This window comes from Sus scrofa, chromosome 15, assembly GCF_000003025.6.
Source record: "Sus scrofa isolate TJ Tabasco breed Duroc chromosome 15, Sscrofa11.1, whole genome shotgun sequence".
NCBI lineage: Eukaryota > Metazoa > Chordata > Mammalia > Artiodactyla > Suidae > Sus > Sus scrofa.
Window position 1 is genome coordinate 114,281,371 of NC_010457.5, and position 14,474 is coordinate 114,295,844.

Here is a 14,474-nt window from a genome sequence, read left to right on the forward strand (position 1 = left end):
TGATTTTTTTTTGGCTTAAAATGAAACTAATGCTCTGTGTGTATATGAAACTGTGTCAACTATAGCTCATGGAATTGTTTGCATCTATTCAAAAGAACAGAAAGAACTTTATCAGGGATATCAAAATGTAATTAAAATGTGTCCCCAATAAGCTATAAATGTTAATTTTGAGGAACTAAAAGTGTCCTCTTCTAAAATAAAAACCACACAAATGATCATATAAATTGCTTGAAGCATACATTTGTAAATCTTATGTTTTGAATAATATTAGCTTGTAAACAATATAAACCGAAAAACAGTTAAATTCATAAATTTATCTGTTTTTGTCTTGAAATTTATATTTGAGAAATAAAACACAAGTGCCCCCACTCAGAAGATTCAATGATGCAACATAAATAGGTGATCAGTATAAGTTCTGGAAGGACACTGTTACCTTTTTAAAAGATATCTCATACATTCTCCTTCATTTTCTTCAATAAACCTCACTTGTAATATAAATTATATCAGAAAGACATAATTCATTTAGTAGAACAGAACAATCCTAGTAAATAAATAGCCACCCTGGGACGGCATTACCGCTAGGAAGGCAGAGTGTTTTTCTTGATCCTAAAATGGTAAATTTGATCTCATCTTGGCATATGAAGAGTCCATGTGCTTGGATCAAACCAGGAAGGGAGGAAGGGCAGGAGAATGAAAGAAGAGCTAGCAGACTTACAAAGCAGTCGGTGTCCTTAGGTCCTGAGCAGCCTCCAGCACACTCTCGATGACAGCAGTCACTGACATAGGGCCCGTAGCATCTGCCATCACATTGTTCTGCACAAACTGTCCTTGTTACTACAGAAGACAGAGATAGAGCCTCATCAAAGTCAGCTAGCAAGGGAAGTTCTAAGGTGATTTGGAGTAGCTGAGAAAAGCTGAGCCTGGAGTAACAATTTACTCAATCCACCAGTGACTCAGTTCAGTAAACATTTACTGAATGAAGTCTGCAACTGATCAAAATTACTGCACAAAACCCTTCAAAATTAATACATGATTTTGTTTCTATATTCTTTCTTATTCTAGCAAATACTTGAAATGCCTTGCAAAAATCCCACAACTTAGCAGGAAAGATTCAAAATTAAACTAGCTGAAAGAGGTATTTTGGCAGGTTGTGAAAGATGGAATTAACAGCAAAGTCAATTTACCATGCACACAGGGAGGTCCTATGGGATAAGCTGTCCCCAAAAATGAGTCTAAGATTTTTAGCAGTCAATGCAATCAGAAAAGCATAAACTTTTACATGATTCACATTATATCTTATATTATTCTTAGATAGAAAGAATGATATATAGATATATAGATAGATGATAGAATGATAGAAAGATGGATAGGTTACAGATAAATAGATAGGTAGACAGAGGAAGATAGGTAACTGATCTGTAGTAGCATAATTCTTTCTATTCCTGAGATTTAGGTGAAATTTCTATCAAAAAGAGAAACCTGTGTAAGGAATAGAGCAACACCCTGGACAGAAGCAAGGAAGGAAGGAAAGGGAGGGAGGAAGGAAAGGAGGAGAGAAGGAAAAAAGGAATAGGAAGGAAGGGAGTTACATTCATAGTAAATAAGACAAAAACTTCTATTAGTCTTTTAACATGCTTTAAGCCAAGCTGGTAGCCTCATACCAAATTATATTTCAGTAAAATTAAAGCTATAGTCTGTACATTGAATTTATAGCATTGAGTGATACATTTCTGCACTTATTCCAATGAGATTTTTTGAAGTATTTAGAAAAACAAATTTTGCAGCATATGTGTAGCACATCATTTCTGGGCGTCTGCATTTCCACTTATTTCTTCCCACCTCTTTGAGGTCTTCAAAGCTTCCTTCAACTTGTACTATAGCAAGTCACTGCTCCTTTAATAACAGTATTGCCCAGAGCAGGTCTTCACATTTTCTTTGGGCTAAAGGCCCATATGCCTGGATGGAATCATTCATCCCCTATTTGTATAGTCACTATAGGTAGATGACATTAGATCCAGATTTGAATTGTCAATTGAGATGCAACATGCATTTCTTGCTGTGCATCAAAGTTCCCATTTAGATATACAAAATGGCATGTATCACTTTCCCATCTTCACCATCAAGTATATCTCTCTTATTTGTTCCCTTATCTCAGTTAATGACAGCACCATCCATCCTGTAGTTCAATGATATCTTCTTTCCCCTCACCCTCACTTCTCACACCTAATAAAAATCCCACGTACTAGCAATAGATATTTTTCATTACTGTACCTCCTCTCTCCTCTCTGTTCTGAAACTTACCTCTAAATTAGTACATAGCCTTCTAAAGGCATTTCCTATCATGAATAATCCTCTATGCCACTCTAAAAGTAATGACTTGAAAACATAAGCCACTACAGATAAATCAGTGTTGTTTCACAGTATGAAGTTCACTTACCATCTATGTACTAACGCGTAACTCCTTAGCGAGGAATACAATCCTCCATCAATTGACCACTGTTTCTATTTCTACTGGCATCTCTCACTCCTCTTATTGAGATTTTCACCTCCAGATACACAGAAATACCATTTGTAGTCTCCAATTCCTTTCAACTGCTGGTACACAATTGTGATTTTCACTATCTTTACACGGTGCATTCCTTCATGCTGAAAAAAACCTTTCTGTCTTCTCTGTCTAGCAAATACTCATCCCAAAGATCCATTTAAGGTACTATTATTGCTCTGAAACATTTTCAGACACTTCTCTAGGCTGAGTTAATCTGACACACTTGCTTCTGAACAAGTAAGGGGATGAAGTTAATACAGGAGTCCATGTGATCTGAAGGCCTAGGCTCAATTTTGAACTGTTCTTGTGATATGGCAAGTTATCTCACCACTCAGTATTTCACGTTTTCATTTTTAAGAGGAGGTTATATTAGAACCTATGTAATAGGTTTGAAGACAGAAATAGAGATATAGGTATAAAGTGTTAACATGACCCCTATAATAGTGTTCGGCAACAGTTAGATACTATCACTGTATGTATTATAATATATTATATTTATTTTTTCCATCTTTGCTCCCCCCACTAAGTTATTACAGAAATTTATTGGAGTGTATTGTCTTATTCCAGTTTATATCCTCAATGACTAGCACAGTATTTGGCACTTCACACAAAGTAAGTATCCCCTTCCTCATAGCATCAATCACCATCCAACATATTTTACAACTCATTTATTACACTTATTTTGTTTTGTGGTACATCAGGATATCTAGAACTGTACCTGGCATCCATCTAATTTTTGTGTTTCATATACATTTTATATATATATATATATATATACACACACACACACACACACACATTACATATATATACATTATACATAAAAATATATTTGAATGGATTATATCCACTCTTTTAACTCTTCATAGTCACACATTGTGCTTATATTGATGTTCCTATCTCTTCACTGCTATATTTACTGAGATGTCCCAATTAGTAATTAATGCCATATAAAGGAAACAATTTTAATAGAAAACTTTTAGAAAGAACAGGTTCAAATATACTTCCTCTCTTCCAGATTTAACAGGCCCTTTTGATGTATTAAGAGTTGCTAATTGAAACGGCAGACATGTTAAGTAAGCAAATTACTAGATTTGAAGTCAGTGTTATCACAGGGCAGTCTATTAATTTGTTTTTAGTTGACAGACGTTGCTCAGCTGGAAAATAGCATGAAGTGAGTCAGCAATCATATCGCAGAAGTCATATCATATTTTAGTTCTAGACACATATGTCTAAGTGTTAATTTCTATTTTTTTTAATTCTGACTATTTAAGATAACTATACAAAATGTCTAAATTTCCCTTTATTTACATACTTCGGTCTTTCCTACCAAATGAGGAAATTAATGTAGATAATATTTATAGAAATAATCATGACTTTATTTTTATAAATTATTGATTAAATGTTCATGTTAAGATCATTTCTCTCATTGAGTACACTATTTCAATGAATGTTAGAAAAGGAAACTAACATTGGTAAAACATTAAGTTTAATAATAATTATACTGTGAAAATTTTGAAACTTTTTAAAAATTATTCAATCATATATGTTAAGTCAACTTTAAATTTTTCAAATTAGCAATTCCTTCTTTACAGTGATCACATATCTGCTATTTTCTCAAGACACTTTTGATCTTAGTGATGCCACCCATTTCAGAAACCAAAGAAACATACTTACAAGTCACTATTTTTAAAAATGTTAGGTTATTAAAAGGGGAAATAACAATTAAAATTTTTTTAATTAAAAAATTAAAAATCTGCACTCCAAAAAAAAAATAAATAAAAGAAAGAGAATTATGGGATTTGCTTCAAAAATAATCTATAATTAATTTTTTTTAAAAAGGTTAAGACACATTTATCACTAAAAATACTACTATTTGCTATTAAGTTTCACATGCCTAAAGTTCAGTAAGCATGAAACATTTTTAGAAATATTTGCTTGAAAGAACATAGTAAGTAAGCGAAATATTTAAGCAATAAGCGTAATCTCTAAAAAGGATAAGACTCTCTTAAGAAATGTTTCTTCACATTGTTATGTGAGTTTCATTTTCAGAAAGAAACCTTTAACTTTATACAATCTATTTAATGATACTTGCTGATTAATAAGCATTACTCATTATGAATTAAACACATCAAACTACACTCATATTTTATTATGACGGAAACACAAAGCAAAAAACAGATCCTAAAATCAATGAGATAATTCACTTAGCCTCCATGGGAACATTAACTTATAATTGCTTTGGTTATATTAATTTCCATCCTTGCTTGACTATTATTCCATTAGAATTTTTTTCCCCCTGTATTTAGTGTCTTTTCTAAATTGCTTCATTGGGTGCATTAAAATATTTGGGTTGAATTTTAACTAGCTAATTCTTTGGTGGTACATCACTAACTGTAACTGTTTAATATAAAAGATAAAACCTGGGAAATTAAAATACTTATTATATTAAGGTCAGTAACTTGAAATTAGGAATGGGGATTCATTCAAAATACAAATGAGGATAAGACAGGTAAAGTTTAAGGAACCAAGCTTGTGTAATAGCAAAGGGATTCTGCTGAAAAAAAAACCTATCATCTCAAAAAAATTGAAGTATTTATAATGTATTTATCATACCAGCATTTCACTAATATAAACAAGAGCTTAATTGCTTCTTTAAATATAATAACTACACTTAAAGTTACACCCTTAGAACAAATTAATTTTCTTTGAAGATCTTTGGCAATTCACCAACTATGTATTGTTTCTTCCTATGAGTTACAAAATGGATATTGCATATTCATATATGAGGCAAAACAGAGAAATGACATCACAGTGATACAACAAAAGGATCTCTGTCCATAAAAATATAAATAAAGTAAATTTAGGCAGTCTTTATAATGCCTTCTTCCCAGGCTTTTACCCTGCGCCCCTTTTCCCCTCCTCCCCATTGCTTTCCTCCTTTGCAGTCTCCTCCCTCTTCTCACCCTCAGTACCTTCTGCTTCTCTTCATTACCTCTATCCAGTGGCTCTGAATCAGGCTTTATATTAGACGACTTAACATGGACTTTCAAACTTTAACATGGGGATTCTTACATCAGTGAAGATTTTGATTTAGTTGATAATCAGTAGGATCCAAGACTGTCCACCTAACAAGCTCCAAAATAATGTCACTGCCTACCAGTCCACAGACCTCATTTTGAGTATAGTATATAGAGTACTTAAAAAAAAAAAAAAAAAAAAAAAAAAAAAGCCTGGGAATCACCTATTTCTCATTAACTCAAAGTTACCTGCCATGTTCTAAGATTTGATACTTTAATAAGCTCCCCAGGTGATGTCCAATATGCACTCTAGAGCTATAAACCATTATTCTAGGTTATTTCCACCATTTGATTGATTGACTGACTGATTATTCTTTGTCTGAAACTTAATCACACTGACTGACCTCTTGCTTTAATTTCCTATTGGTGTTGTTAAGCCCTCTATCACTAATTGGAAGATCAAGCAAACACAATGTGCAAGAACACAGGAAGGAAAAGACTTAAAGTGGGAACAGAAATATTGCTTGGCTAATTCTGAGGGCAAAATTTTCAGATAAGTAAGAGACTCTCAGAAAATTGTTCCCTTCTGTCACTCAGCAGCTGTCTACATGGAAACGATCTTGGGCAGCTTCCAATTCCATTGCTAAGCATATTTTAAAGCATTTTTAAAATGTTTATTTAATTCTATTTCAATGATTATTCAATGACCTGCATTTCTATGCTGCCTATGATATTTCTATTTATTGACCAAATTTCGACAAACTGTGTCCATGACAGCGTATCTTTTAAATAGATGGTATTTCAATGGAATGGTCTTAATGTTAGGCTGTTTTCAGTTACAGACTTGGAGGTTTGAACAAGAAGAAAAACGCTGGGATTAAAGCGGAGGTGATTTGGGTTGGATGTGAAGGAGAATTTATTGACTATTAAAGTGATAAAAACACTGTAATGAGACACTGAATGGGCTTCTTGAGTCTTTATTTGTCAATATTTAAGGGAAACTTTAGACATCCACTGAATTACAGGGGGCTTGATGAATGCTCTCTCTAGTTACCCTCTAGTTGTATAATCCAATATTTCTTCCTATGAATGGAGAAATTGTGCCCCTCCAAAAAAGATCACTTCAGGTTGTGTGACATTCTTCTAGAAAGCCACTATCATCAGAATATACTTAAAATTAAACAAAGTTCATAAACCATCCAAGAATAGACATTACTTCCAGAGCAGACAGAAATGTACAGAAAATCAGATTTAATGAAACTAATACTAAACTATACAACACTATTCATTCTCCCAGGGGAAAATAATTAGACATGGTGTGTCCACTGCCAGGTAGACTGTAAAAATCACATAGGAAGATTTAAAATAAAGACGCCTGTTCCTCTTTGTATATTCTAATTAAATAAGTCAGGGAAGGGGCCAGAAAATTCATTGTTTTATTGGGACCCCCAAGGTTTTCTGAAGTAGCTTTTATAAATCAACATTTTGAAAACTCTGCTCTAAGATACACCCTTATTATGACTGTGAGTCTACTCCAGGAAGGGAAAAGTAATTATTTAGAAGGGAAGGCAGAGATCGAGCTAGGTCTTAAACCAGACTTCTGCTTCCTATCTCACAATACATCATAGAATGATTGACGATAATTGTTGCCACACAGAGATGGGCTTCAGGATACACTTAAGACTTTATCCTTATTTGGACAAGGGAGGATTTTTTAATTTTAATAATTCAGCAAATTACCTATTTTAACCAGCAGCAAAAGGTCTAGTGCATTGAAAAAGGCTTCAGAGAAGATATTTAATTTTTTTAAATAATTAAACCCAGCAAAGTACAATTATAAAAACACACCTGGGCTTTCTAAATTAACACAACCATACCCATTTTTCACATCATATTAAGAAAATGCAGCATTATCTTTTATTCCTAATTAGCCTGGTGATAGCTACTCTAAAGGAACTGCTCAGCCATACCATGAGGTTTACACCCCTACGGTTATCACAGTGGTTTAATCCTAAATGTAATAACTGCTATAGTTCACATGAAAAACATGGCAAATACCTGCAAAGCCCTTCCTGAAATTAACATTCACAGTCAGTCAGTAAAAGTACACCCAGTTTTGGCAGCTACTAATCAGGTTTGACCCTTGTCCCATATAAATCCCTGGTGACCCATGGGCTGTGACATGGTAGTATTGTTAGTTATGTCAAGTAGGAAAGGAATCTTGTCTAATCCATTCTTCATCACCAGCTACTTTATTCATTTATTTAATGAAGTTTTATTCAACCTATTTTTGAAAGGCATGCTCAGTGATTCATTAAGAGACCTTAAATCTGATTTTAAACTACACTCTTAACCATCTGGGAAATTCTCTCTTATTAATAGGCTAACAACAATATTGCCCCATTACATAAACTATAAAAAATATTCTTGAGAGTATGACTATTTTGCATATTTCTCACAGGAGTATATATAACAATTTCAAGATAATAAGGGAAGCATATGAATCTGCATAATGAAACCATACGTAGTATTTTAAATATATTTTTACATTAAAATTAATGACTACACCTTACAAAAATAAATGGTATACCGGGGATAAAGTAATTTTAAAAAATGGAATCATTATATCACAAAAATGGAATCATTATATCACAGACATGTTAAAAACCAAACAATGACAATGAACTTTTCTAGATCACCTCACATTATTGTAGACCAAAACATCTCTATATCCAGGCTTGGTGAATACACACACACACACACAAACACACACACATACACAGTCTATTTTGCTTATCCTAGTTTCCTATCTAACATATCAATAGATTTGAATAAGGATAATCTCTCCTACTCAGTATATATCTAGATGAATTTCTTTCTGAAATTGGCAAAAAATGCCAATTTTGTGATGTGAGTGGTTAGAAAATATTAAATGGAAATAAAAATTGAATTATTCTTATCAGGTAAGTGATATATAAATATTTGTTGAGTTACTCTTATCAGGTAAGTGATATATAAATATTTCTTGACTTGAATGCTATTAATCTAAATTTCTCATTTTAGGAGGAAACTGAAGTCCAAAAATATTGACTTGCTTATGGACAAGTCCAAAATAATATCCCTATGTCTCTAAGAGATACTACTGTCTCATCAGGGTTTACCAACCAGTATTTAGTTTATTAATATCACAGCCAAGTCCAGGTCTAATAATTAATTTGGAAATTAAAATACCAAGTGATGCTCAAATGCAAGGAGAAATACTACATTTAACAACACTAGAAAACTGAAAATTAGCTATTTTCAGCTAAATCAATATGCTCATTTCTGATGTCAGTTTTTTGGCATCAAAATTCACACCCACATTGTTTCTGTCTCAAATTAAAAAACATTCTTTTTCCTTTTTTAGACTGGCCCCCAGCTCTAGTTGCTCAGTTTCATAATGTTCGAGTCCAAATTTTTACATTTTAAATTATTTACATTCTCTTGCCTATATCAGCCTTTCTTTACTCTTCTGGCCAATGTTTGAGACTCATATTCTAAATGAATTTTATTATTATTATTATTATTGGTCATTTTAGTGCTGCACCCATGGCATATAGAAGTTTCCAGGCTAGGAGTCCAATTGGAGCTGTAGTTGCTGGCTACAACACCACAACAGCAAAGTGGGATCCAAGCTGCGACTGCAACTGACATGACAGCTTATAGCAATGCTGGATCCTTAACCCACTGATCAAGCCCAAGTATCGAACCTGAATCCTCATGGATAGTAGTTGGGTTTGTTACCACTAAGCCAACAATGGGAACTGCCTAAATAAATTTTGAAAGCATTTCTCCTACCCCATTCTCTTCACTTCCCTCAAAGAGTCAAGCATTTTGCAAGTGTTGATTGTAGGACATATTTTCTGATATATCTCATATATCTATCTCTAGCCCTTCTTCACAACATCTCTAAATATTTCACCTTAGTTTCCAGTTAGTAACTGATGATTTATTAGGCACTTCTACTAGGATGAATTAGAAATATCTAACATTCATAAGGACATAACTATGCTTTTATTTCTATCCTCAACCCAGCCACAGTGCTATTTTTTGTCTACATTCTCTATTTCAGTGACTACTTCCATCACTGATTCAATTGCTCCAACTTCTAACTTGGAAGCCAGTCTCAAATTTCTTCTCTTCTCTCCCCCATGGCAAAATTGGTTAGTTACCAACCCTCATTATAAACATTACTGTTTCAGAAATTGCCTCCTTTTCCTCCTGGATTTTCCCATATTCTAAACTCTTTCTCTATCCATCTGATGTCTACACATTCTTCAAGGGTCAAATCAATAGAAATATCATTTATTAACCCTTTATTGAATCCTTTACCTAGAGCACCTTACCTTTACCTAGAACCCATCCTCCTCAAACTTCTTTTTTGGCGATCTCATTTGATGGCATACAGATTTCTATTATGGCTCTAACCCCATAGTGTTGTAGTTGGGTACCTCTGTTACTGTCTCCACTGTGATTGCAAAATCTGAGAGGAAAGAACCAATTTGTATTCACTTTTTATCTTCAAACTAACCTTAGGATAGTATCTGGTACTTTAAAAGCATGAATTAATGCTTGAGAATAGTCACATACAAGCATGTATGCAAACAATCTATGATGATAAAAACATCAGTTCAAAGATATTGTACATTATTAACATCTACTTACATACTAATATAAATCAATAGCATACATATAGATACAGATATTGATATAAATAATATAGATGATACACATATAGACATAGATATATAGAGATGAATGATATATCAATAGATGACAGATAGATGGATTAGATAGATAGATATAGATAGATAGATATAGAGAGATATAGAATAGCAAAATAACAGTGTGAAGACAAATCTTTGGGAGAAGAGATTCCAACACAGTGTGCTGGCTACTTAGTACGTATAGCACTTTGAGATTTCCACATTGTTTCTCTCTGGAGACATTTTAATTATTTTCAATATTTATAATACATAAAGGTTCACATTGACTATATGTAAATAAATCTTTAAAATCAAAATATAGGTGAAAGTTGAGCAAAGATATGACTATAAAGCTTAAGAAAAATATTTAGATGCTCGATAATTATGTAAAGAAGATGTTCAACTTCAGTTATAATCCAGGAATTATAACTTAAGCAAAGAAATATTGCTGCTGTGTACATAATTATTAAATGAACAAAATATCTAGTTTTAATGCAGGTAAAAAAATGGAAACCTATTGGTGTGTATCTAAACTGATATAAGATTTTTGAGAATAGTTTCTAACAAGTTTGTATTTATAAATTCATATGTGACCAAGCAGTTTTATTTCTAGAAATATGTCATAGAAGAATGTGCACATATGGACAAATGTGTATTTAAAATTCTCATTAGTTGTAATTGAGACTAATACAATGTAACCAAATGTCCACTAATAAGGAATTTGTTAAGTAAATTATAGTTCACCCATGACTTGGGAAATTCATGCACCATTAAATAAAGAATGAAGTTAATCTCAATGTACTGAAATGAAAGGATTTTGAAATTATAATGTGAAATGAAATAAAAGTGATAGAAGAGTAGATACAGTGTACCCATTTTCGCAAAACAAATACCAGAATTTATATGTGCTTATGTAAATAAATAGGCACATGAAAACATACGTATACCAAATATTAGCACAAAGCAATATTTTTATGGAAAAATGTAGGTTGGAGGAAAGGGTGCTCACTGATGAGAATACATTACTACTTTTAATTCTACACATTTACCATGTGATTTTTTTTTTTTTGGCTTTATTTCGGCTTTTCAGGGCTGTACCTGCAGCATATGGAGGTTCCCAGGCTAGGGGTTCAATCCGAGCTGTAGCCGCTGGCCCCCGCCACAGCCACAGTAACACGGGATCTGAGCCGCTTCTGCAACCTACACCACAGCTCACAGCAACACTGAATCCTTAACCCAATGAGTGAGGCCAGGGACTGAACCCGCCACCTCATGGTTCCCAGTCGGATTCACTTCCTCTGCACCAGGACGAGGGCTCCATATCATGTGAATTTTTCAAACAAAAACTGTAACATGAAGTAATCTAAGCATGTGGCAGAGCAGGTTAACTATCCCACTGATACAGGTGAATAAATTAACATTTTAAAATTATCTAGTTTATCCTAGGTCACATGATAAGTTATTATAAAGTAGAATTTTTAATTACTACTTGACTCTTATATATTTCTTTTAATATGTTTACATTAAGAACCACAAAAAATTGGTGTGTAAAGATCGAAGAGGAGTTCCCATTGTGGTGTGGCGGGTTATGAATCTGACTAGTACCCATGAAAATGCAGGTTAGATTCCTGGACTCGCATAGTGGGTTAAGGAGCCAACTATGCTGTGACCCTGAGGTGTAGACTGCAGATGCACTTGGATCCTGTGTTTCTGTGGCTGTGATGTAGTAGTCCAGTAGCTGCAGCTTCAAATCAACTCCTAGCCCAGGAATTTCCATAGGCTGTGGGTGTGGCCCTAAAAAGCAAAATAAATAAATAAATAAGAATCAAAGAGGGTGAGGGTGAGAGGAACATAGTTCTAGAAACTATTTTAAATGCAACACTGAATAACTAAAATGATCTAAACATATCTGCTTTACACGCTTCAAAAATAACTTGCTCTAGAGGCATTTTAAGTAACAACACAATTACAAATGATGAGTAATGAAAATTTAAGATATTACTCAAATCCTCTTCGAATTTATAGCAAAAGTTATAGGAATAATTTTTTTTAAGGATTTTATGGACACATATACGACTGGATTTAACCTACTAATTTTACAGAGGAGAAAGCTGAGGTCCACATATGGCCAACATTCAAGTCAATGACTCAGTAATATTAAAGAATTTTAAAGAAGATCCACCTATGATAGTCACACCAAAAACACATGCTTCGAGCATATATGAAAGAATATTTTCAAAATACTACTTTTTTTCACATAGAATTTATGTTTGGGATTATTTTTTTAAAAAGATAACCACACCTGCCTAAAAGTTAAATGCTGCTCCTTTTCATGATTTTTCAAACTTTTATTTTTATTTTTTTTAGTCACAATTTATTGTACAAACATTTTCCATCATTGCTCAGTACACAAAACCATGATGAAACGTTTTAAGGAATTATATCGACCCTAATTATATGCAAAGCATTTTGATACAGTCTTTTCTATTCTAATCTGGTTTATTTTATTCTAATCTATTCTATTTCAATAAAAATTTATTGTTGCTCAGGGTCTGTGGAAGTGACTTTACAGTCTACTAACGAGTTGCAACCAGTAGTTGGAGAGCAGTTTTCAACTGCATGGACAAAGGTCAACATACAAAATTAGAGAACTAATTTTAGTGCTTCATTTATATATGTGCAGCAAATTGGCCTTTTAATAAATTCAGGAACTTTAAGCCACTGGAGATGAAATTTTCTTTGTCTGAAGTTTTATGATCTCAGAGGCTATGGAAAATCATTGCACAACTATGCCTGCCACAATGCATTCTCTCCAGAGTTGTGCCATTGAGACTGGCATTTCCCAGAATTTTAAGTTTTTTATTCTGACAATCAAAACTGAAAATTTGGGGTAATTAAATCCTAGTTTGTCCTACACTTCAGTGAGTTAAACTGTGAACCAGGATAAAACAAAATTTCAGATTCTCTTTAAGTAATGTTTTTATAGAAAAGAACATATTTATAGATATTAAATGAAGCTTTTTTACATTATTACTTCATTGTTATAAAGGAATTATCATCTCTCTGATGTAGAAAAAAACTTTGGACATCCCTGGAAATTGCAAAATAAGTCATAATAGAAAGAGTGTAATTTTTTTGCTGTTCTTTCTTTTTAAATTCTGAAATTCTATAAGCAATACATGTACTTAGACAAATATCAGTCACTATAAATATGCAAAAATTTTAAAAATTATTTATTTTCTTACCAAAGAAATAACCAATGTCATTCTTTGGTGTTCATATGTCTTTGACCTCCCTGCTGTAACTCCATAGTAATATGGTAGTTAAGGGAGTGCAAAATATACAACCAAAGAAATTCAAGACAGTAATTAAGATTGCTTCACTCCATATATTTTTATCTTCACAAGGAATTTGCACTTTTAAATTTTGGCAGTCTAAACATGATAATACTTATTAGTTTTCTTTAAAAATATGTAATTGATTATAAGAGAAGCAAAACTCATTTTGCAAGTTTCTTTGGTAAATTTGTTAAATCTTTTAAATTTTATTAAAATATTTTGTTTCTAAAATGCAAAACAGTATAATGCAGTTGAAATGACCTTTTTCTTCTTTAATTTCTACCTCCTATGTCATTTTAAAAAGACTGCTACCAAGCCATAGCTTTCACTTATACTTTTCTAGTACTTTCAGTTATTTCATGCTTTTTTAACTTTTAGTCTACTATCTATTTCATGCTTTTTTAAACTTTTAGTCTACAATTCATCTATAATCTACAGTGTATCTGATGCCTTTTAAACTTTTAATGTAGAATTCATCTCATGCCTTGTTTTATGGTGGGGATCTAACTTTATTTTTTCCATATTTGAACCATTTGTTCCAACACCAGTTATTGAATAGCCTATATTTTTCTCATTAAAAATACTAACTTTAGGGAGTTCCCATCATGGCTCAGTGGTTAACAAATCCAACTAGGAACCATGAGGTTGCGGGTTCGATCCCTGGCCTTGCTTAGTGGGTTAAGGATCCGGCGTTGCCGTGAGCTGTAGTGAAGGTTGCAGACGTGGTTCAGATCCCGCATTGCTGTGGCTCTGGTGTAGGCCAGTGGCTACAGCTCCAATTCAACCCCTAGCCTGGGAACCTCCATATGCTGCAGGAATTGGCCCT

At 33.1% G+C, this 14,474-nt stretch overlaps 1 protein-coding gene across 1 annotated transcript in view; it reads right to left on the reverse strand.

Moving 5' to 3' along the window:
- The window catches only part of ERBB4 (erb-b2 receptor tyrosine kinase 4), a 1,130,412-nt gene that overhangs the window by 314,798 nt on the left and 801,140 nt on the right, over nt 1-14,474 (reverse strand). The window contains 1 exon segment of the mRNA XM_021075968.1: nt 716-834. Coding sequence (XP_020931627.1) covers nt 716-834 — 119 coding nt within the window.